Genomic DNA, 25,000 nt, shown 5'->3' with positions numbered 1-25,000 from the left:
GCCGCACACATGGGGGTCCAGCCGCTTCAGGGAACAGCCGCGTGAGGTTCTTCCGTGTTCCTCGGCAGATGGCAGTGAAGGAGGCTCCCCTTAGAGATTTCAAGGGTAACTCTGCTGATACTGTTGTGCCCGGAAATTAGGCTAGAATGATTTAAAGTGAAACATGTACCCGATTATCAGAGAGCAGGGCGAGGCGAGCCAGTGTACGTATCCATCAGGTATCCCCCCCACCCACACACACACTTGTTTTTTTTGTTTGTTTGTTTTTGTTTGTGTGTCTGTATAGAGGTTGGCCGGACGGCACATCTGGGAATACGTGATGGATAATGTATACGGGCTCGCTTCACCTTGCTCTCTGATGTTAAGGTTATATGTTTCACTTTAAATTATTCTGGCTTATTTTTCGGGCACTACAGTACGATAAACCTATCTTCCGATAGGCGTCGATGCGGGCTGTAGAGCTACACTATAAGAAAGAATCTAACAATAAGGCATAATGTACCTGGTTAGCATTACCTTGTTTATCAAGTATGCTGTAATTAAAGACCTACTTCTTTCATATATATAAGCTTTGTCTTACCATAAGATCTAGTTGATGAAGATAGATATGCTTCTTCAAAGATTTATCCCCAAGTATCACTAGGCGAAACGGGCCCTTGTCCGAAGACGGCCCGTTTAAAGAGGGAAAAGATTGCTCCCTCCCTGCACGGGGGAGCACGGGCCATTGCCAAAGGGTGCCGACAAACCGACTCTATCGGCGATCGAAATTTAGCCGACCAAGTCGGTCTGTCGACGAGGACTGACGTGTCTCTGAGATAGGTGCTCGGTTCCTTGGGTGTAATACATATGCGGAATGATACATAAATCCCGTTTAAAGTCGATCACTGAGGGTAAAGGTACACAATATATGGATTTCGAGACACTACTTTTCAAAAGAACAGATTTAACTTTTTTTTTTTGGTCTACCTAAAGCCATACCGTAGACCTCAAGGGATCAACCAATATCTCTAATGCTTTAGTTAATAACTGGAAACTTACTTTCTCCCTTCATCTCAGACCAGTGAGTAGAGTTCCAAACCTACCGATTATAAGATCCCTGCACACTAGGTACGTGTTACTGTGGTACATCACCATATCGCATGAAGTCATTTGATATATATATATATATATATATATATATATATATATATATATATATATATATATCTATATATATATATATACACACACACACACACACACATATATATATATATATATATATATATATATATATATATATATATATATATATATATATATATATATATATATATATATTCTCTCCATTCACTACACGAAAGAAAATTCCTTGAATGATGAAGAATATAAATTTAACAACGATGTAATCAGAACACACATAAATAAAATAGTGATAGTCTGCCCTTCAACTAACTTGTTTTAGAAAACGATAAAATTGTTGGGGTAACAATCTTAAGCAGATGATGGAATCTACGAACAAAATGTTGCAGGTCAGAATATTTTTATTGCTGCTAAAAGCAATAACTTCTCTCAGCCCTTCTTACTAATGCTGCCCGCACACGGGACTCTTTCAGTGGCCCGTAGATGCCACTCACTCATGGTGGCTGGCAATATCAGTTTGTCTCAGCACACGAGGGAGGTACTGCTTATATTGTGGTGGCCACAGATGAACTTCCCAACAGTGTCACCGTGCATTCCGTAGATGTTGTATATGTTTGCGCTCTACTACTATAAAAGAGGAGCGTAAAAGACACTTAGAAGTACGTACAAGGTATACGTACACCCCATGATTTGCCATTGACTGTTAATAAGGGAGAACGTTCTAAATAACATTTGAAGATTTGAAAACTTACCCTGAATTTTTGTTTCAACTACTGCAGGATGACTGTACAAGTTAGGTAAGAGACACGCCAGTCCTCGTCGACAGACCGACTTGGTCGGCTCCGCTGACGTCAGCCGATAGAGTCGGTCTGTCGGCATCCTCCTCTTCATGAGCCGGCACCCAACAAGGGCCGTTGGTCCCTCCCCGGAAGGACAGATGTGCTTGACCCTGGCGGGCTCTATATAGCCCGTATCCCCACCCTTGAGGTGCCGACAAATATTGAAAAAAAAAAAGTTGGTATTTTTAAAAGTTGGTATTTTTAAAATGAAATCGCCTGAATATTTGATTAGGTCTATAGGTGGGCTTTACTGTTCTGCCCCAACTCGTTCGCCCTTCAGTTTTCTTCTTGGCTACGTTGGGATGTTCAGCAAATTATCCTCCTGCTCATCTTAATCACTACAATTCGGTGGATTTTTTTTTTCCCGCAACCCTAACTACCTCTTTGATACTACTCGTGACGTTGCCATTTGTTTCTATTGATGCAAAACAATGTCTCTCAATTCCCAGGTTTCTTTTGGATGTTTTACTTTAACTAATTATGTAAAACACAACAGGACATTATAAATTGCTTGTTTAAAGATTGCTCTCTCCTTAAAGGAGGAAGCACGGGCCTTTGCCAATTCATATAGCGGCCCGTAGCAGGGTGCCGACAGACCGACTTTATTGGCTGACGTCAGCCGAGCCGACCAAGTCGGTCTGTCGACGAGGACTGGCGTATCTCTAACAAGACGGGAGGCACCTCGACAGTAAGGACACAAGCACAATATCAAATGAGCATTTCTTGTCTATATTTACAAATGAAAACGTCGTCGTCTTTACCTGAAGCCGGGAAGGGAAGAAAAATGTTATGTCAGAAAAACCAGTGATAGATTAACTAAAGAAAACCCAAGTCGCTCGGTCCAGGTGAAATTTTACCGCGGGTTCTCAAGGTATCTAGACAATTTCGGGCCACTGGCCAGCATCTTTAGAAAGTCTCTCTCCATCATTATGGAAGAGGCCTAACTAATCTTTTGACGTTGTGGAAGTTTATTTTGAATTTAGTAAGGCATTCGACAGTGCCACAACAAAGACTTCACTAAAATAAAAGCCCAAAGGACAAACTTCTGAAGTGGATAGATGTGGGGCTTAGGAACAGAAGACAGAGGGTTCAGGTTAATGTTAATAACTCGGATTGGGCCAGTTACTATATTTTTTTTTTATAGTGTAGTCCCTCAGGGATTAGCTTTGGGTCCATTGCTGTTTATCATATACATTAACGATCTTGACTACGGTATAATCAGCGACTTATGCAAGGTTGCTGACCATACACAAATAGGTACTGATAAATGCAGACAACGATGCTGAATTAAGGCGGGGTTCCCCTTATCCTGTTTTGACCGTGACCGTCAACGTTAAGGACGTTGTTCATAGGTGCTTTTCCTTCTATTTCTAGTGAAGCTTCATGTTACTTTGTCTACATTTTCACAAATTACTTTTTTCTAAATTGATAAAATCCTTCAACCTTCTCCCTCTTGGTTATAGCCTCCATTATCTCTTAATAATCGGTAGTTCCGGATTGAATTTAGTGATTACACCCTTCCTTATGTCCGGATTCCCAGATTTAATTCTAACTCTCCAGTAGGGTCTTTCCATGTCAATATCCTGTTCCCATTAAAGAATGTGTTCATCAAAGTCGCTCTAGCTTGCAAAGTCCTAACACTGTATGTACACCGCCAGGGTTAATTACAAAGGTGCCCTGGTAGTATGTATTGTTAGCACCACCTGCTCTAGAACTGGTCTGGCTGCTGCCATAGATAATTGCTCCATCGCTGTTGTGGATCGTGGGCCAAACACAAGGTGTTATTGTTGGAAAGGGTTGGCAATAAAACCTAAGAATATCCATTTATATTTTCTTGGCAGTAGTGAAACAACCATAATTATGAAATGTTAAACAAACTTCAATACAGAGCATCTCAAATTTATTTCTTTTGGAATGTGTTCTAAAGGAATTTTGTTTAGATGACTGGAATGTTAAATCTCCACTGAAGTCAGTGACAAATGCAGGGAGAAGTTAATATTCGTCCCCTTCCATGCCCTCGCCGTCGGCAGAGTCCATCCCCACCTCTTCGTAGTCCTTCTCCAGGGCAGCCAGGTCCTCACGAGCCTCTGTGAACTCTCCCTCCTCCATGCCCTCACCCACATACCAGTGCACGAAGGCACGCTTGGCATACATGAGGTCAAACTTGTGGTCTAGGCGGGCCCAGGCCTCAGCAATGGCCGTGGTGTTGGACAACATACAGACAGCACGGGACACCTTGGCCAGATCTCCACCGGGCACCACGGTGGGTGGCTGGTAGTTGATGCCAACCTTGAACCCGGTGGGACACCAGTCCACAAACTGAATGGAGCGCTTGGTCTTGATGGAAGCTATGGCTGCATTGACATCCTTTGGCACGACATCACCACGGTACAGCAGGCAACAAGCCATGTACTTGCCATGACGTGGGTCACACTTCACCATTTGGTTGGCAGGCTCAAAGCATGCATTTGTGATCTCAGCAACCGACAGCTGCTCATGATAAGCTTTCTCAGCAGAGATCACTGGTGCATATGTGACCAGGGGGAAGTGAATTCTGGGATAGGGGACCAAGTTAGTCTGGAACTCTGTAAGATCTACATTGAGAGCCCCATCAAACCTAAGGGAGGCAGTGATGGAGGAGACTATCTGGCCAATGAGTCTGTTGAGATTTGTGTAGGATGGGCGTTCAATGTCCAGGTTACGGCGGCAAATGTCATAGATGGCCTCATTGTCTACCATGAAGGCACAGTCGGAGTGCTCCAGAGTAGTGTGGGTTGTCAGGATGGAGTTGTATGGCTCAACAACAGCAGTAGCAACCTGCAAGGTAAAAAAAAAAGGAAACATTTTTTGACGTGTGCTACTTTCTCAATATGATGAAAAATCTACACTGAAGACTGGTCTTTCTGAAATGGCCAACACAATCTAAGGTGATTCTGCAACAAAAACTTCAGTAAAACTGGGGTAGTAAGCTTGCATGAGGCTCTGTTGCTCAACTCAATCTCACTGGTCCTTTGGGCGTGTTATGGGCAAGAACTCATTATCCTGGGACAGGGACAGTGTGACACCTTTTGTTTACAGTTTACTTTCCTCAGGTTTCCCCAGGTACCAATCAACTAACCTGAAGGAATGAACCAACCACAGGTGAACTGGGCTTTGACTGCCCGGGGCAGAGATTGAACCAGACCCAGTGGATTCTTTGCAAAGCATGCTAATAGCTACACCACCGAGGTGCCACCACTTTGCAGCCAGGATCATTGAGGGTGTTCTAACTATATCCCTCCTGCTGGCTGAACTCTGGTTGCAAACACCTGGTGAAAATTTCAGTTAAGACAAAATCTAATCTTTAAAAATCTATATTAGCTTAAAAGTACTAGTGCAAGAATGTGTCACTAGTTTGAAAGCTTTGAAAATTTAAATACTGTATACAGCTTAGAGCTGGCAAGAAATAATCTTGGCAATTACCCTCTTTTTCACAATCAAATTTATTGCATGCATACCCAAAGTCTACCTAATGGGTAGATTGTTCCTAGTTGACGAGTGCATTAGGGCACACTTATAGGTACTACCAAAACAATTCTAGTGTGCATTACTACATATCCATCCATCTTCTATTCTGGAGAACTTGCCCCCTTTACCCTCCTTGGTTGGGTACCCAAGCCAACTCTCCTTGGCCGAGCAGAGTACAGATTACAGATGAGAGCCATGTGCTTTTAACATATGGTATAAAGAATCTGCATGGCACAAAAGGACTAACAGTGATATATGAGGTGCATGGGGTAAGAAATACATAAATAAATGCAATATGAATGACAAAAAATGTATCTAGATTAAACAAATTACAGGTTGATATGGTAGTAATGGTACTTGTATAAGACAATTAAGACTGCAAAAATGCGAGGCAGTGCCTTCCACTACTAGTTTCCAGCAGCCCTAGCCGGCAGGCGGCATGCAATTTCTAAACCAATACCTGCCATGAAATTCAAAAATTATGTAACAATGGCAGGCATTTCATGTCAAAACAGCACTAAAGAGTAGTATTTTGAGTCAAATAACAGGGGGTTCCTAATATCATGATTAAGTCAATTGCAGTAACTGTGGATTTGACACATGCATTCAGTGATACCCATACAAGACATTAAACTGTAAATTGGTGCATACACTTCTGAATCAGTAGCCAATCAATTTATGAAAAATTACTAGCCTGTATGTAAGAAATAGATTTCAAACCAAAATGTTCATTGTCTACTTCCTAGATCTAAAATTTGATTGCACGTGCTGTACAATGAACTAAATCCTCATTTGAGAAAAAATACTTGTGATGCCTCCCTACACCTTGCAGAGAAACTCCTACAAACCTATTACCACCAGACCAAAATATGCCACGCCATTCTCCTGGATCTGGCTAATAATGCGCAGGACACCTGTGCTGGTGTCCTAACACACTTATAATAAAGCCCCCTGTACAGCATGGAGGAAAAGGACTGATCAAGACAAATGTCACCAAATCCAAGACCAAAAAATAAATAAATAAATAAATAAAATAAGAAAAATCATAACTCACCTGAGGGGCAGGATAGATGGCAAACTCCAACTTGCTTTTCTTTCCATAGTCAACCGAAAGCCTCTCCATCAACAGAGATGTGAAGCCTGAGCCAGTGCCACCTCCAAATGAATGGAAAATGAGGAAGCCCTGCCAAGAAAAAAAATCTACAGTAATTAACCATTCCTGAACATGAAATATGATGCAGTTTAGTCCATATACAAAAAAAGATTTGTCTACACTTAAGAATAGTTAAAATACACTAACTAAATTAAAGAACCACTCACCTGCAGGCCTGTGCACTGGTCAGACAGCTTGCGAATCCTGTCGAGAACCACATCCACAATCTCCTTCCCAATGGTGTAGTGGCCTCGTGCATAGTTGTTAGCAGCATCCTCCTTGCCAGTGATAAGTTGTTCAGGATGGAAGAGTTGTCTGTACACGCCTGTCCTCACCTCATCTGGAAGCCAATGGAAAATAAATATTTGAAAAGGTTCCTATTCTCAGATGCTTTTGACAATATCAAAGGCCACAAGATTTGTTGGGCTCTTATGACTCATGTTCATGGTGCAGAAGCCTTGCTTAACTATTACTAGGCTCATAAATCAACCCAAGGAATAAACCCCCTCCACAAAAACATTATTGGGTGCAAGCCCCAAAAAGTTTTGAGAATATGGGCAAAGACATACTGCAGCATCCCACTCAAAGGAGCTAAAATAAACTTTATTCTTTACTCCAAACTTTTGGCATCTAATAATTGAAATTCATCAAATCCCTATTATTCAAAATTATCTGAATTCCTCAACCTATTGAATACATCCATATATGCTGAATCATTATACATACCAACTACTGAGGGCTCCAAGTCCACAAACACTGCTCTAGGAACGTGTTTCCCCGAGCCAGTTTCGCTGAAGAAAGTATTGAAGGAATCGTCACCAACACCAATGGTCTTGTCAGAGGGCATCTGGCCATCTGGCTGAATACCATGCTCAAGGCAGTACAGTTCCCAGCATGCATTGCCCATCTGCACGCCAGCCTGGCCCACGTGGATTGAGATGCATTCACGCTGTGGAAAGATGACGATTAAATTGCTGTTACTCCGGACAACCATTACATAATTTCTTGATAGGCACAAATTAAAAGCAATAAAAAAAAAAAATTAAAAAAATGTGTTTTGCCCGGTAGGAACTCTTGGTCGACCCCAGCCCATTGCGGCGAAGGCAAGTTTAAAGTGGCGCAATCTTTTCTCGACCCGTGCTGCCCCTCTGAACTCATTCTTGATTCACTGAATTTTTGAGTCCGGGTTGATAGGTTGTCTTCAGGACAGCGTGTGGGTAGTCTTTTGCCAATCGGCGGTGACTGAAAAATCCCAAAGTAATGGCGGATTCGAACCCACGTCGTCCATAACGCGACGGAGGACGCAGGTTCGAGCCCTTCCCGTAGCCACAGCTCGGATATTTCGGTCACCGCCGAGTGCCCTAAAGATGGGGGGCGCGCCATGAGCCAAGATAAATAATGACACTACAACACTTCCCTGCGCCACAACGGGCTGGGACCGATCATCAGGCCCACCGGCCGAAATATGTGAATTCACCTTTCACTGTTAACTTCAAGAATCTACTTTATCTTAGTGGAAATTTGTCCTAAGACCCTCAAGCCTTACAGGAAACTAAATAAATGGATACACTGATGATTCAACACCCAACACTAACTATAATAATAAAAAAATAATAATAAATAAATAAATAAAAGGTTAACATTGAATGCAATCGTCTTTGAAGCCTTACGACCAGTACTCAAAATTTTGGTTCTGCTGACACTTTAGTTTCAGATAAAAACATGCAACTTATTTATTGCCACTAAGGGTGGATTGTTACTACCCTTAATTTATATTTGACGCTGTCGTCACTTTAATTACTGATAAATTATATAACACTGGAGAGCCCCACAGATAACCTCAGAGCCCTTCCTGCCAACCACCGCCGGAGACCTCATTACAGACAGGAAGTGCAGGGCCACGTCCTTTCTCTGGCATCAGTTACCATGCGGTTATCGCATCACTCAACTTTCCTTCCTGCTACAGGTTAAAGCAATTTTTTTCCCATCCCTAGTCTTCCACCCATATACCTAGACTGTATTCATAGCCGCTATAGTAAATAAGTTTGTAATCGGCCGGTCCCCTGCCACCCCCTCTCCTTCCAGCGTTTTCCTTGGTATACCGGCTGGCCTTTTGTATCACCCCACTGACGGTTGGACTTTCCCTCTCCCCTATGACAGTTGGCTCAGGGTTACCCCGAGTTGGCTATCCTTTTTACCCCTCGACGATCTATCTTGCTCAGCCTTCTTAACCTACATCTAACAGATGTGTAATAGTACATCTAACGATCTAAGTAAAGACTGAAAACAACGTGTTCAAGGCCACTTTGAAAGCCACTGGCTAGCGTCGTGGCAGCAACGGGATCGTTATGATGCAACATAACAGAATACAAGCAACCCCAACAAGACGTGAAAGTTGGTTGCTGGTCTGGCTCACTCCAGAACACACGGGGCAGGAAATTGAGTCACGCGGCCCTCAGTCATGCGTCCCATCACCCCGGCGGCTTTCTCCTCTCCACCACGGCGCACTAGTTTAGCAGTTTCATGAACCGCCCCCAGCCTGCACACCACGCGGAGGATCAGCGTTCGGAAGTGAGGCTGGCTAGTGGAATCTCGTCCGGATGTTTGTCAATGCTGAAGTAAGTTTAGTTAATATCTCTGGGGGATGGAGGTTAGAAAAGGGTTGTTAGAAACCAAGTAGATACCTCTAACAGACACTGAAAGCCTGAAGAAATAACCGACGAGCTAAAAATCATATACAAATGAGGACACCTTTATAGTTCGAAAAGTCTAACTCTGACGAATTAAAAACTTGGAAAAGGGAGCCGTATAAAAGACATTAAATGACTGAGAGCTCCCAGTTCTTCAAAGTAAATGTCTGCAGTTGAACCATTAGAGAATACTTCAGTGGCTTATCCATCAGCGATTCCAAATATATAAGAGTAGACACATTCCCAAAACATATTTCACTCTGCTTTAAAGTGAGTCAAAGCAACAGTAGATGCACTATTCATAATCCGGTTCATGTAACGTAACCCACAACGCGGTGAGTTTATAACAAGAAACCCGCATTGACGGGAAATGCTTCGCCTAGCGAGGTTACTTTCCAATCAAGAGCCAGCCACCCCCCGAACATTGAGCCTCCACGTGGCGTGCGGGAGGATGGTCCATGAAGCAGCTAAACTAGTGTCCAACCCCCCCCCCCCCTCTCCCCCAGTCTATCCCATCTCCCACTTCTCATCTCGCCACTCTACCGGCGGCTCGCATCTTCCCGCTTACCTTCTGCCCACCCCTCCCTTGTCCTTTCTTTGTGCCCTCCCCATTTTATTATGATCGAAATTTTCAATTTATTGAAATTTGAATGTGCTGGAGTAAAACGAACTAACCCGCCCTACAAGTACTTATATCTATTCTAACGACAATATCGCCCGTCGATTACATGTGGGGGTGGGCAATGGTAGTGATAGCAGATTTACCGTCCCCAACCGTACATTTCACTATTTGTGGCACGGGTCTGTCATCAGCCCTGCGCCGGTGACCCAAGCACCGCCGACAAGCAAAGGCCGCGCGGGCATAACGGCATTGAGGGGGGGGGAAGCAGCCCGCCAAGTGTGGCGGGTGGCGGCGAGGGGCCCGCGCGGGGTGGGAAGCAACACTGCGCATATTTTAACACCTTGCCATGAGTACCCCAAGGCACGCCCTGCCCCCGGACTACCGTGTCCCTCGCCGACACTCCCCCGTGCCTGCAGGCCGCGACACAGGTCAGCTGACAGCCAACCTTCCGACACCGGCATTCAAACGGACCTCGGCACCTCATGTTTTGTCAATCAAAGCCTGCTGGACTGATACGCGTCACCCCCCGCGTCACAAATAGGCCTGCCGGTGGCAACACAATACACAAACACTCACCATGGTTGTAGCTTTCCAGGAGTTCAAAAATGGAAGGTTGAAAGCTGAACCGTCTCACAGGAGCGTAGATTGGCGTTCCCGCGATTGGTCTGGTCTGAGGCGCGGCGCCGCGCTCTGCTGCTTATATAGCCTCGGTCCGAGACGCGCGCAGGCGTTGCCAACCTACAAAATTTGAAAATTTTTGTTATCTAAATCTAGGAAACATTTCCTATTGCATCAACGTTTGTGAAAGCACTAAATGAGGTCATTCCCTGTCCCCCTTCGTATTTTCAAGTTGGATTCCTATACAGAGTATAGAGATAGCAAGAGATCATATAGACTAAACGGAAGATATGCGACACTGCTGTGGCCGGAAGTGACGGGGTTGTTCAGTGTGCGGTTGCTGTGATAGAATAACCGGACGAGAACTCCCTGACATGTAGTACTATAACTGAAACTACGTGTTTTATTAAATACATTTTTTTTTTTCAATACATTTTCTACCAATACTCATATTGGATAACAAGCTGATCGAAGTACCAAACGTATATGATATTCGTGCAGAGAACATGAAATAATTTCAATAGCATTATAATTATGCTGATAAGGTACCGTAGGCCTACATATAAATTTGTTTTCCACACCCTTGTAGGTGGAGTACTCATGGTAGTACATACAGTTATTGGCTGTCAAAAGAACAAGCTGACTCTACCTGCTTGTAAGTAAGGGCTTACAAGTTTTACTCACCCGGTTAGTCACCCCAAGTCATGAAGTGAATGGTCATGGTCGAGCAGACGGCTATGAAGGCGGTACCCCAGATCTGCTGCCACGCCAGCCTGCGATTCACTTGAGTGCCATAAGCAGACTTTACATACAGGGCAAACAATATTATAACAAACACAACATACACGAGGGCGCACCTCATGCCAAACAGCTGAGTAACAAAGTTAAACAGAATTTTTTTTACATGCGTGCAAACCGTTTTTAATTAATCAAACAAACCCACACAGACAACCTCATCCGACAAAGAAATTATAATTCCGGTAGTCTACACAGCGTACTATACCGAAGATCTTCGCATACGTTTTAGATAGCAAAGCGGCTCACCGAGCTTGACCAATGCCCTCTGGTGCCAAGGTGGGGAGGGAGCCACTACGAAAATATTCTGAATCCTAATATTACTCTGATGCTGCTGTCTCAAAGGTCTCCAATACTGAGTCATAAACTCGTAAGACAATTTCCGTAGTAGTGTGTGTCAACTTATGATGAAAATAGGAAAATAAATGTAAATGCATTCTGTTATTCCAAATATATATATATATATATATATATATATATATATATATATATATATATATATATATATATATATATATATATATATATATATATATATATATATATATATATATATATATATATATATATATATATATATATATATATATATATATATATATATATATATATATGTGTGTGTGAAACCAAATCTAGTATTGTTTACGTTGACGTCAATATCAGATTATAAATATTTATATATATATATATATATATATATATATATATATATATATATATATATATATATATATATATATATATATATATATATATATATATATATATAAATTTCAGGTGCATTGTAAAATAACTCAATTATAATATAGTTTTTGTCTGCTTATAATGCTAGCCTGATGGAAACATGAATCTGTCCAGCTGCGCATGGCCGCGGTGCTCATCTTAATCGCACTGACAACTGAGCTTGTGGTGGCCCTAGTGGGTAAGAACCCATTGCTCCGGAACACGGGGCCGGGATTCGAACACGGGACCACGCCACGCTAGCCACTTCACACCACAGAGCCCTTTAAAAGTAAAGGAAACTTTTACAAACTAGATGCCATTCAAAATCTAGTTTAATTAACACACTTTATAATGTCAGTGAAACCGAAACACACAAAAAAATAATACCTGTAAAACATTAACCATTACCTCGAGCACAAACGTCATTACCATTTCTCTTAAACACAAAGACAAAAGTAGCCGACTTTGAAGGTTTGGTTATACTGACCTGTGGGGGATGATGGACGGACGAATGAATAGCTGGACAGGCTATTGGAGAGAGAGAGAGAGAGAGAGAGAGAGAGAGAGAGCTTAGTAGTAGTAGCAGTAGTAGAAGTATAAAGCGATCATATGCAGGTGGGGGAAATGTTTTGAAAAATAGCACTTTTAGGAGCATTTTGATGCCGATATAGAAAACGTTGGGGGGGGGTATAGCCTCCCTAGCGCCCCCCCCCCCCTCCCAGAAATTACGACCCTGTAGTAGTAGTAGTTTTTATCAAATTTTCCAGTATTTAAGATAAACCTACAACACGGCAGGTTTCTTCATAACTAAATTATTCTTGGATTTGACAAAGTAATCAATTTGTTCATGGTATTAGATGAACATACTTTTCCTTAGCCAACAAAAGCACTTTGCAGGAAGGTTAACTGGAATACGTTTAAAAATCTCATCTCATCTCATTAATACATACAGACAAACATACACATTACATGCAGACAGACAGACAGACAGACATATATACATACATACTAGCATACATATACGGGATGAAGACAAACGTTCCTCTCCTGAGTTGATGAATGTCTGAAATTATTAACAGATCAAACATGGAATGGATGCTCTCCTCAACTTCGTCCGCAAGGCAAATCTTGGTATGATCGAACTTTCTAAGGAAGTGTGTGCGTGTGTGTGTGTGTGTGTGAGATCATCTTTATATTTAGCGGCGGCATGACATCAGTGGTCGGCAGGAAGCTGGAGGCGGGGCGGCCAAGGCTGCTGCACCTTCATCGCCGGCTTTCCAGTCACACACACATACCGACAACCCAGCCCCCAGCCCCACCCCCAACCACCCCCTTATGCATAGTCCCAAATCCGTACACACACACACACACACACATACCGACAACCCAGCCCCCAGCCCCACCCCCAACCACCCCCTTACGTGTATAGTCCCCAATCCGTACACACACACACACACACACACACACACACATACCGACAACCCAGCCCCCAGCCACCCCCTTACGTGCATAGTCCCCAATCCGTACACACACACACACACACACACACATACCGACAACCCAGCCCCACCCCCAACCACCCCCTTACGTGCATAGTCCCCAATCCGTACACACACACACACACCGCCCACACACTCGCCCACCCTTTTTACTTCCCCAACACACTGAAGGAATAGTCAGGAGAGAAGATAGAAGGTGGTGTCATCGGATACCTCTCTCTCTCTCCTACACTCACCACCGCTACCAACATAACCAGAACTGCCTTAACAACAGCAGGAGCACAAACACTACCAACACCACCAACAACAACACCAACAGAAGCTCTATAATGTTACTAATTCACTTTCAAACGAAGCAGAGGAAATGTTTTGAATGTATTTTTGATGTCTTGCCTTCATTATATGTGTGAAGTAGATGGAGAGGAGGGAAAGAAGACGAAAAGCAAAACTGTGCCACCACCTGATCTGTATACTGTTGGTGTGTGTGTGTGTGTGTGTGTATGTGTGTGTGTATAAACGCTGGTTGCAACATTCACAAGTGGCGTCAATCGCTTACATTAAAGGGGAGAGAGAGAGAGAGAGAGAGAGAGAGAGAGAGAGAGAGAGAGAGAGAGAGCATAAAATAAATATAAATTAATCTTGTTACTAAAATTATAAATGTAGCCCATACGTTTACTCTGAGCATATAAACACATTAAACTTTATATTACAAAAAAAAATAATAAGGACACTTTCGTAACTCTTCGCTTTCTGTCTGGAATCTAAGGTCAAAAGGTCAAACAAGACCGCCCTCTGTGTGTGTGTGTGTGTGTGTGTGTGTGTGTGTGCCCAATCATGTGTCTGCCCTCATTTTCTAGTTCTTGTCTCCGTCTTTCTCCGAGGCTTCAGTAAGGAGAGTTTTTACATAGGTCTTGCTGAAGTATATGCTCCTCTCTTCTCCTTTGTTGTTTTACTTGCAACAATAAACTATCAATCAATATATATGATAAAGAGAAACATGTTAGACCACGAAGAAATATAGGTCGTTTGACAGTGCTTCCAAATATTTCAGAATTCAAAAATGTGAAATCTACTCTCTCTCTCTCTCTCTCTCTCTCTCTCTCTCTCTCTCTCTCTCTTAAATTAACCCAACGTCGCCGTACAGGACGCTTCGGTGACGAGAATTCGGCGCACAAAGTTGAAAAAATAAGGCCCGTATTCTCAAACATTTTGGGGTTTACACAAACACACACACACACACACACGCACACTTTTGAAGGCTCTAGCAACAGAAGACGAGTCGGCCCGTTGGAGACTTGGAGTTGGGGGGCTGCGGTCACAAGGGTACGTGGTCATGTCTCCCTGCCTTGGTGCAATGCGTGTGACCGTGCAGACCAATGCTGGATCTGTAGACGTTGCCTCACATTCTGCTTGTTAAGTTTGTGTTTGTGTTTGTCATGCGTATCTATCTATGTTTGGCTGTCTCTGTTCAACTCAAGGCAAATTCGGAAGTCGTTTGATATGACTGGCCTCTATGCTGCATTGGGGACACACACACACACACACACACACACACACACGTAATGGGGGTATGATAAGTAGTATGTATCGGTATTGTTGGGTGCTGTTGTTGTTGCAGCTGCTGTTGCTCCTGATGATGACGACGATGATGATGATGATGATAATGCTTGTGATGGTGATGTTGTAGAGGCACTGATGACTTTCAACTGTTTAAATAATCGATGCCACCCATTTAATTACTTATCTTATCCTCAAGACTTCACGCGGCAACCAAGAGAGGTATAAAAAAAGAAAGACCACCACACATAATAGCTACACATGACCCGGCCAGTATAAAAAGTATATAACGTGGAATGTGAAAGAGAAAGGGTTGTAACAGAAGCGAGATGAGAGAAAGAAAGAAAAAACGAGTGAGGAGCTTCATGCAGCTGCCTAATAATGAGGTTTAAGTGGTGTGTGTGTGTGTGTGTGTGTGTGTGTGTGTACATGTGTGTGTGTGTGTGTGTGTGTGTGTGTGTGTGTGTACATGTGTGTGTGTGTGTGTGTGTGTGTTGACATGCATGACGGGAACCAGAGAGAGAGAGAGAGAGAGAGAGAGAGAGAGAGAGAGAGAGAGAGAGAGAGAGAGACTTGAGGAGCCAGAGATATGAGGAAATGAACGAAACTAGATGAAGGAGAGGGGAGGGAGGGAGGGAAGGAGAGGGAAGGTGAGAGAGGCAGACAGAGGGGGAAGGGAGGAATAAGAGAGGGAGAGATAAGGAGGAGGAGAGTTAGGGAGAGTGATAAGGCCGTGATTCATAAAGAGACTTGAAGACATTGTTGTAAACCCGGGAGAGAGAGAGAGAGAGAGAGAGAGAGAGAGAGAGAGAGAGAATGTGGGCGGTAGTAATAGTGATGATGAAGAGGGGATGGGGTATGGAGGGAAAGGGGGAGGAGGAAAGGAGGTGTGTGTGTGTGTGTGTGTGTGTGTGTGTATGTGTGTAAGAGAAGTAGGAAATGGGTGGAAGGGCGTGGGGGGAGGAAAAGAGATAATGACAGGAATGTGTGTGTGTGTGTGTGTGTGTGTGTGTGTGTCGGTTACAGTGCAAGACTTAAAATAACAAAATGCCGGGTATAAAATAGAATATCACCGCCTTCGTAAATAATGCTTGAGTTACATTGTTATTTTGTTGGAACTGGGCTACAAATGCTCTACTATCATTGCGAACAGTGAGCCTTGGTGTTGATAGACCAGCCGATTATGATACATTAGTGTTTTGATACGAGGTATGTAATCAGCAACTTTGTACGCACTATCCCAGGCAGTACTATTATATATCTGGGAAACATCACTCTGGACAAATGGACGTAGGTATGAAATTGATGTGAAAATAGTTAGGTTATTAAACATTTGACAATAACGTTTTTTTTTTCATATATACAATGGAGCTCAGTTATCCATATACTATTTCTCTGGTACCTAGGTAAATATAGTCTACCGAAGGATGTTTTTACCTAGCCTGCTGCAACTGGAATAATGAGTTCGGATTAGAATCGGCATTTTTAGACCCTGCCGACTCTCACATACTATTTCTAAACTTCAAACAAGGAGATTAATCGTGTTTTAATGAGTATTTTTTTCACATTCATGGTACAGAAGAAGGGTCAAGCTGCCACTAGGATCATTAAACTACCCCTGGAACCCACCCCCAGATACATTCGAAAGCCTTGCCAAATATGAACTTCGAAATGTTTAAGAATATGGCCCTAAAGTACTACCTCGCTCTTAAGCCAATCTATTATAAAGTACTCGTGGTGATGATTGGAAGTGTTGTTACTCGTCGTGGTAAATAACTGCTCAATGTCAAGCCATTTTTCGTAAATAGTCTGTTGCGTTGCATAAAATTAATCTCCTCTACATTGAGTTAGCTATAGAGCGCTGCCACGAATGGTTTTGGTGGTGTTGAGAGAGAGAGAGAGAGAGAGAGAGAGAGAGAGAGAGAGAGAGAGAGAGAGAGAGATGAATAGAGAAAATATGAAGTTACTGGTAGTCAGAGAGAGAGAGAGAGAGAGATGAAGAGGGAGAAAAATATGAAGTTAATGGTAGTCAGAGAGAGAGAGAGAGAGAGAGAGAGAGAGAGAGAGAGAGAGAGAGAAGGAAAGATGAATAGGGAGAAAAATATGGAGTTAATGGCAGTCAGAGAGAGAGAGAGAGAGAGAGAGAGAGAGAGAGAGAGAGAATGCATGAGAGCGGATGAAGGTCAAAGCAGCCCTCACCATGACTGTGTAATTGGTGTGCGTGGGCGGGTCGCGGGCGGGTCTCCCCCCCCACACACACAGGAGTGGGCGTCAACTCACCATCTCTCGCTCCTCCCTTCCTCTACCCCGTGAATGTAATCGTAGCACTGAGGACACCGAGAAACCGAACACTCAAGCGGTTTATCTTTCAGAGACTGTGGCCAGGACTATACGAGAAGGCCAAGAGGAGGAGGAGGAGGAGGAGAAAACGAGCATGAGGGGGTGGAAGAAGAAAGAAGGGATGGTGAAGAAGATGGAGAATGAGTAAGTGGAGAAGGTTATGGTGGAAGGATAAAACTATGAAAATGGAAGACAGGCGAAGGAAGAGAAAGAGGAAGAAGAGGAGGGGGGAAATTAGGAGGATGAGGAGGATGAGGAAACGAATTGAGAAGATTACGAGAGGAGATTATAATGTTATGGAGAAAGTTGATGATACGAAAGTAGGCGAAAATGACGATAATGAAGAGAAGACAAAGGAAGAGGTAGAAGAAGAGGAGGAAGAGGGTGGAGGAGGAGAAAAGAAAGGGAAGGAAATAGCTCAGTCGTCGTATATAAGCAAGCAAGAAGCAGCAGGTCACGGAGTTGCTTCCACGAAACCGCCAAGCAAGCGTAACAGACGAGTGTTTGTAGCAGGGGTCGTGCTCGGGTTGTGGAGGTCGAGTCTGGATGTCGGTATTGTTAGACGCTCCCTTCTCTTGCATCCATCATTTGTAAAGGCAAAATAAGAGGTCAATTGCGTCTCCATGGGTGTTTTTTTACGTTCACGGTACAGAGGAAGGGTCAGACTACCACCAGGGTCACAAAACTACCCCTGGAAATGCCCGTATATCCCACGAAAACCTTGTTAAATGTATGTGCTTGGGCGCCGGAAGGTTTAAGAATATGACCCGCTCCTTGGGGTTATGATACGTGATTGCCTTAGGGGTGGTGAGGGCATTACCTTAGGGCAGTTGATGGCCTATAGTAACAAGAAGGTTGAATGGGTTTAGGGAGTGACTGTCTTAAACATATCAGACTCCCATAACGACTATTTTCCAAGGTCACAGAGAGATTAACCGGGTGTTTATGGGTGATATTCCCACTCAAGTTACAAAAGTGGGGTAAAACTACCACTAGGATCACAATACAGTCCATAAAAATCTCAGCAACTTCTACGAGAGATTTACTGTAGTAACAAACGAGCGTCTACTGAGGTACATATACGATTGAAAAAATGTACCTAGTTGAGTGTCTTTGTAACCAGCAGAGGGTTAACAGGAGGCACAACCAATATCATCAACTATTGCCCGGGGATATGATCGACCTCCAATCATCTCGACCGGCGTCCCAAGTCTCTACCCACTAGGCTTAAGCGGCCCCCTGAGCTATGGGAACGTGTCTGGTATTATATTTGGAGGACGGTGGGGTAGGTTTGCAGACTGGTTCGGATCTTCCTTAATGTCAGGGTTAAGAAACCATTTCGAGAAACTGATCTGAGGTGTAGCTATGAAGTTTTTAAAATCTTTCGCCCTATTTAGACAATTTTTTTTCCCTACCTCAGATCAATTTCTCAAGAAGTTTTTTTTCCACTGATATTAACTAATTGGAATAGTGCTTTTGTAGTGGAGCTATAAATTTATTTGATATTCTTATTTGTTTAAAATGTTTGTGAGCTTCAGTGAGTCATATTTAGTATTCTGTATAATGGGTGATGGATTCGAATCTATATAAAGAGAAACCTTAAATTTTTCTTTGCATAATGGACTGTTAAATATTCTACAAACAGTTGTACAAGAATTGGAAATGAACCAGAGAAGAAAGTCGATGAAACATGCAGGAAAGAAAGAAAACGCACTGGACATTAGGACAGCGAACCACCGTTGTCAGATTATCGGACTCAGAGCCTCGTACTTACCGGTTTCTGAGCCATAGCTATTGCCAAAGAACACCAATAATTAACCATTTTAACGATAACTATATATGAAGGCAGTTATTGCGTTGAGGAGGCAATTTTGTGGTCTGAAATCGGTACGACAATCTGGCAACGTTGCAGCGAACATGGGGATAGCACGATCATAAGCCACAACAAGAGATAAACCAGTTCAATTATCTTCTTGGTATTCTCAGCAAAAGTTGTATTTGTATCAAGGCCTTTGAGGGTCAAGAACAAACAAGCGATTTATGTTAGGAAGGCTATGACTACTTGAAACATATTAAAATGTCTCATAGTGTGGAGGTGCATGGCGGGGACACAAGGGCACCCACAACAGCTGTGAAAAAACGGGAAGTAAACTGGGGAAGGAGTCTGGAAAATTGAAAAACATACATACATATATACATACACAAATAAATAAAAGAAAAAACAAACAAACAAATAGTGAGGAAAGAGAAAAGGCGATGAAAAAGATAGCGAAAAGTTACTAAGGGAGAGGAATGGGATAAAAGGAAAAGGAATAGGATAGGAATAAATTATGAGGAACAGGAGAATAGAAGGAATAGGAAGGGGATGAGAGGGCTGAGAGAAATAGGGTGAATAGAAATAAACAAAAAACAAGAAAAAAAACAAGTAAATAAGGAACCAAATAATAAAAAAAGAAAGGATAGATACAGGTAAACGAAAAAAAAAATACATAGGCCTAAGTGAAGAAAACACCTGAGAGCACACAATCACATGAGATGACGCTGATGGGACGTGGATAAAGAAAACTGGCGGGGCGGGAGAGAGATGGAGTCAGGAAGCGCCGGTCGATGATCAAGAGGCTGGAGGAGGAGATCGATGCTGGAGTGCCGGGAGAACGCGAACTAGAACACGAAGACCGTCTGCCTCCTTGACCCAAAATATAGCCTTGAGAGGGGAAGGACGGAGAAGGAGAATTATCGTATTAACCACATATCGTATCTCTCATTTTTATGCCTCAAACTCTCGTACCTACACAAGTAACGTGAGAAAATCAAAGTTAGTGCTAAAACTGTTGAATACTGATGCTTTTCGTTCTTTATTGTTATAGTTATCGGTGAGCAACTACGAAAATGAAATGCGCTGAGTACGATAATTTGGCAACGCTGAGGTGGAAGGATGTGGGAATGATTTGGTAAGATCATGAAAGAATGGTAATGATGTTGAAAGGATGTGAAAGGATGTGGAAGGATTTGAAAGGATGTAAAAGGATGTAGAAGATTGGGAAATGATGTGGTAGGATAGGGAAAGCTGTGGAAAGGATGTGGGAATAGTTTGAAAGGATATGGAGGGATGGGGAAGGATGTGGAAGGATATGGAAGGATAGGGGTGAAGAAGGATGTGGAAAGATGAGGATGTAGAAGGATTTAGAAGGATGTGGAAGGATTAGGAAGGATATGGAAAGATAAGGATGTAGAAGGATATTTGGAAGGCTGTAGAAGGCTGTGGAAGAATATGGAAGGGCGTGGAAGGATGAGGAATGATTTATAATAATGTGGTAAGGATTTGGAAGGAAATAGAATAGTGAGGGATATGAAAAGATTTGGAAGGATGGGGAAAGCTGTGGAAGGAAATGGAAAGGATAGTATGTTATGGGAAGGATGTGGAAGTGTGGATGATGATGTAGAAGGATGTGGAAGGATGGTTTGGATATTTCGTGGGTGTGTTAAGACAGGGTTACGATATTTAACGGGGTTTGTTTAGATAGGACACTTCATGAAATTTAATATTACGACTCGTTTACCGTATTTAATTAAAGCTTAATAGAATTTTGTTTGCCAATTTCATAATCGTATTTATGTTATCGTCTTCGTCTCAGGAGTCATGTGTATAGTTATCGAGCGGCGGGCTTAAGCACGACTCTCATTAGGGGTTTGTAACAGCAACGATGAAGGAGCAGCGTTTGTACCTTCAACTTGATAAAACTCTAACGGATCAGTAGAGAAGGAAAAAAGAAATCATATTAACAACTAAATGACAAGAAAAAAAAAAAGTACCTTGGTTCAAAGTATATTTAGTTCACAAAAGTATTTATTGTAGTTAAGGAAATGGATGTTGTATCAGCTAAGCTAAGCTTGTACAGAAGTATCCATGGACTCTAGCTCCCATTCGTCCTCATATAATAATCTTTATTCACAACGAAGTATTAATTATTTGGACCGACACATTCAGGAAGTCGATAAAAGTGGAGCCAATCCATGTCAATATTTTCGTCGAGAAGTCACAGAAGCAAATATACAGCCATTTAAAACACGTAAAGAATGCAAGGCAAACATGCACAAAATCAATACCGTGTATGAACCATAGTTAGCATCTTCCAAAGAGTATCTCGTCCCATCCCAGCAGCGAGGCGACCCTTGCAAAATTCCCAGGCCCCAAGGTTAGTATTCATCGGGATCCGCCTCCTCGCCGTCGGCAGAGTCCATCCCCACCTCTTCGTAGTCCTTCTCCAGGGCAGCCAGGTCCTCACGAGCCTCTGTGAACTCTCCCTCCTCCATGCCCTCACCCACATACCAGTGCACGAAGGCTCGCTTGGCATACATGAGGTCAAACTTGTGGTCTAGGCGGGCCCAGGCCTCAGCAATGGCCGTGGTGTTGGACAACATACAAACAGCACGGGACACCTTGGCCGAATCTCCACCAGGCACAACGGTGGGTGGCTGGAAGTTGATGCCAACCTTGAACCCGGTGGGGCACCAGTCCACAAACTGAATGGATCGCTTGGTCTTGATTGAGGAGATGGCAGTCGTGACGTCCTTCGGCACCACGTCACCACGGTACAGCAGGCAGCAGGCCATATACTTGCCATTTCGTGGGTCACACTTCACCATCTGGTTGGCAGGCTCGAAGCACGCCTTGGTAATCTCCGGCACAGACATCTGTTCGTGGTAGGCCTTCTCGGCAGAGATGATCGGCGCGTATGTGGTCAGCGGGAAGTGAATTCTTGGGTAAGGCACTAAGTTTGTCTGGAACTCTGCCAAGTCCACGTTGAGAGCGCCCTCGAATCTCAGCGAGGCGGTGATTGAGGAAACCACCTGTCCAATGAGACGGTTCAGATTGGTATAGGTAGGCATGCCGATGTCCAGGTTCTTGCGGCAGATGTCAAAAATGGCCTCGTTGTCCACCATGAAGCAACAGTCTGAGTGTTCCAGGGTGGTGTGCGTCGTTAGGATGGAGTTGTAAGGCTCCACGACGGACGTGGCGGCCTGTAGACAATGGGCACTCGTTATCAATACTGCACACAATGCCAAAGCGACAGCCACTACGAGTATTCTGTGCAGCCTCAACTTAAGGAATGTGTATTCTAGAGCATCCTATTGCTGCTGCTACTACAATTGATAATAATGATAATAATGAGGATGCATACTAGTACAACTGCTGCTACTTCTGTTACTATTACTGCTACTAATATCTTCATAACACTATGGGCTGCGCGTGGCTGCAGTGCTCATCTCCATACCATTGGCCCATCAGCCTGTGGTGGGTGAGAAAACATTAACTCGGGACACTGGGCCAATGTAACATCCGAGTTACCACAGTAGTTTACTTTCCCAGGTTACTCCTTGGGCTCATCGACCACCCCGAAAGGAAGGATGAATGAGTGAGTTGTGCGCCGACCGCCCAGGCCGGGATTCAAACCCCAGGCCTGCAGATTTACATTTAGGCACGCTAACTACTGCAGCACGGATATGCGTGGACAATAGGTTAGGCTAAAACTGAGTAACCTCTTAGGTAAATACCAACAACGATAGCTCGTTATTTTTTTTCCGACCTCTGATTTAAAACATTGGACTAAATAGACTTTTTGGCTCTGTTTTAGAAGCTACTCATACTTTCCTCTCATTTGTACCAGACTGTATCCTTTTCAAAATTCTCAGGCAGCGTATGCTCCTTAAACTTTTTCCCTTGCATGTAGCGTACCGGAAATGGATGTAAATATTATTTTCTTCTAAGGTAACATGATTAATTAAATTGGCTATGTCCTCAAAGTCGGAGGTACAGATAAAAAAAAAATAATAATGTTGGCAACGATCACAGAATGTTCGTTTGCAAAATCAAATCAACCTGAAGAGATACAAGTTAGCAAGAAGGCCACTTACTAATTATGTGATCTTGCATAATTAACCCAAATTCATAAAGCGTTTAACAACGCCTCCGTGGTCTAGTGGTCAGAGTGCCTGTCTTCTACTCCGCGGGCCCGGGTTCGAATCCCGGCCCGGGCAGTCGGCGTGCAGCTCACCCAGCTGTTCATCCTCCCTCTCGGGCTGGTCGATAAATGGGTACCTGGGGAAACCTGGGGAAGGTAAACTGTGGTAACCTGGATGTCACACTGGCCCTGTGTCCCGGGGTAATGGGCTCCCTCCCACCACAGGCTCAAGTGCCAATGTTACGGAGATGAGCACCGAGGCCACGCGCTGCTGCAGCGTATGCCCCCAACGCAAATTAATTTTCAACAATATCCAAAGGTATTTAACTCACGGTCACCCTCACATTAATTTATGACCCCTGCAGCTTCTATCACAACCTGCCAAAAATCCGCTTGTACGCCTCATCAGTCATGCACTTGAAGGTGGAGACTACGCCTGCCTGGTCTGCGCCTACTACGTCTACCATAACTGTAGGACCACCACGGCGGCGCGCTCGGCGGTGCGGGGGCGCTTGCTTACCTGAGGGGAGGGGTAGACGGCGATCTCCAGCTTGCTCCTCTTGCCGTACTCCACCGAGAGCCTCTCCATCAGCAGGGAAGCAAAGCCCGAGCCAGTGCCGCCCCCAAAGGACCGGAAGATGAGGAAGCCCTGAAAGACACGCCTCGGTGAGTGTGTGGAGGAGGGTGGAGGAGGGTTAAGGAGGGCGAGCAGAATGGGCGGGAGGGCGGTAGGGGGTGCAGGGGCTAAAGGTAATTTCAAGGTTCCTTAGTCAGTCTTCCTTCCCTTTTCCCATAGTTAAAGTGGGAAGGAATCTAGAAAAAAGGAAAGAGGAAAAGAAGTGAAATCCAACGTCGTACAATATTTTTGAAATATTTTAAGAATAAAGAAATGCACAAGATCACAACAGCCTGAAACAGGTTAAATAATATGTTTATGGTATAAGTGTGCCTTAAAAGGAAAAGAACCTAACATACCCAAAGTAAATAAGGAACAAAAACAAAATTCTGGAATACATTACAAGAAATAAATATTCATGACTAAAAGGAACTGAGCGTTCAAATTCTTTTAAGTTGAAGAGGTAGAGTGCCAACGCAAGAAAATTATCAGGTCGTATTAACAGCTAGATGAATGTGCGACAGAAAATATGTTTATGATATCAGTAACAGTGTGTCACGAGAGTGTATTTCCAAAGACTGAATAAATGCCAACATCAGCGTCTGAGGCACCTCAAGGGATATATTGCCTCCGATGATAAGGAGGGATTTTTTTTAACTCTGATGAAAAAAGTACGAAGCAGCATGGGAAAGATATCTTTGTGTTTGTGCGAGAGAGAGAGAGAGAGAGAGAGAGAGAGAGAGAGAGAGAGAGAGAGAGAAAATGGTAATAATGATGATACTAATACTACTAATAACAATAACTGCTGAGTGCCGTAGTCATCATCGCCACCCACCTGCAGGCCCGAGCACTGATCAGCCAGCTTGCGGATCCTGTCCAGCACCAGGTCCACCACCTCCTTGCCGATGGTGTAGTGGCCGCGGGCATAGTTGTTGGCGGCGTCCTCCTTGCCGGTG

At 43.5% G+C, this 25,000-nt stretch overlaps 2 protein-coding genes across 2 annotated transcripts in view; both read right to left on the bottom strand.

Annotated features, from left to right (window-relative positions):
* Positions 1 to 3,846: 3,846 nt before the first annotated feature.
* LOC126981091 (tubulin alpha-1 chain) lies at positions 3,847 to 10,671 on the bottom strand. Its single transcript, XM_050831783.1, has 5 exons — positions 10,510 to 10,671; positions 7,348 to 7,570; positions 6,789 to 6,961; positions 6,523 to 6,651; positions 3,847 to 4,778 (listed from the first exon to the last, which is right to left on the bottom strand). Exons 1-5 carry the CDS (start codon positions 10,510 to 10,512, stop codon positions 3,954 to 3,956), a joined length of 1,353 nt encoding a protein of 450 aa, XP_050687740.1. The 5' UTR covers positions 10,513 to 10,671; the 3' UTR covers positions 3,847 to 3,953.
* A 10,604-nt stretch (positions 10,672 to 21,275) lies between these two features.
* Positions 21,276 to 25,000, bottom strand: part of LOC126981090 (tubulin alpha-2 chain-like) — an 8,704-nt gene continuing 4,979 nt past the window's right edge. Inside the window, exons 3-5 of the mRNA XM_050831782.1 lie at positions 24,880 to 25,000; positions 23,949 to 24,077; positions 21,276 to 22,487 (exon numbers count right to left, since the gene is read on the bottom strand). The exon at positions 24,880 to 25,000 is cut by the window's right edge and continues 52 nt beyond it. Of these exons, the coding sequence (XP_050687739.1) occupies positions 21,663 to 22,487; positions 23,949 to 24,077; positions 24,880 to 25,000 (1,075 nt within the window). The 3' untranslated portion in view covers positions 21,276 to 21,662. The remainder of the gene's footprint in view (positions 22,488 to 23,948; positions 24,078 to 24,879) is intronic.

The sequence above is a fragment of the Eriocheir sinensis genome, chromosome 46, assembly GCF_024679095.1.
Source record: "Eriocheir sinensis breed Jianghai 21 chromosome 46, ASM2467909v1, whole genome shotgun sequence".
In the NCBI taxonomy this organism is placed as follows: domain Eukaryota; kingdom Metazoa; phylum Arthropoda; class Malacostraca; order Decapoda; family Varunidae; genus Eriocheir; species Eriocheir sinensis.
Note: the sequence above shows the minus strand (reverse complement) of the source record. Positions and strands in the feature narration are given on the sequence as shown.

What these genes read in the sequence shown, in the direction of transcription:
- LOC126981091 (XM_050831783.1), bottom strand. An exon ending in CTTGGAGCCCTCAGTAGTTG is followed by an intron (nt 6,962 to 7,347) that starts GTATGTATAATG and finishes ATTGGCTTCCAG; the next exon opens with ATGAGGTGAGGACAGGCGTG. An exon ending in ACCAGTGCACAGGCCTGCAG is followed by an intron (nt 6,652 to 6,788) that starts GTGAGTGGTTCT and finishes TTTTCTTGGCAG; the next exon opens with GGCTTCCTCATTTTCCATTC.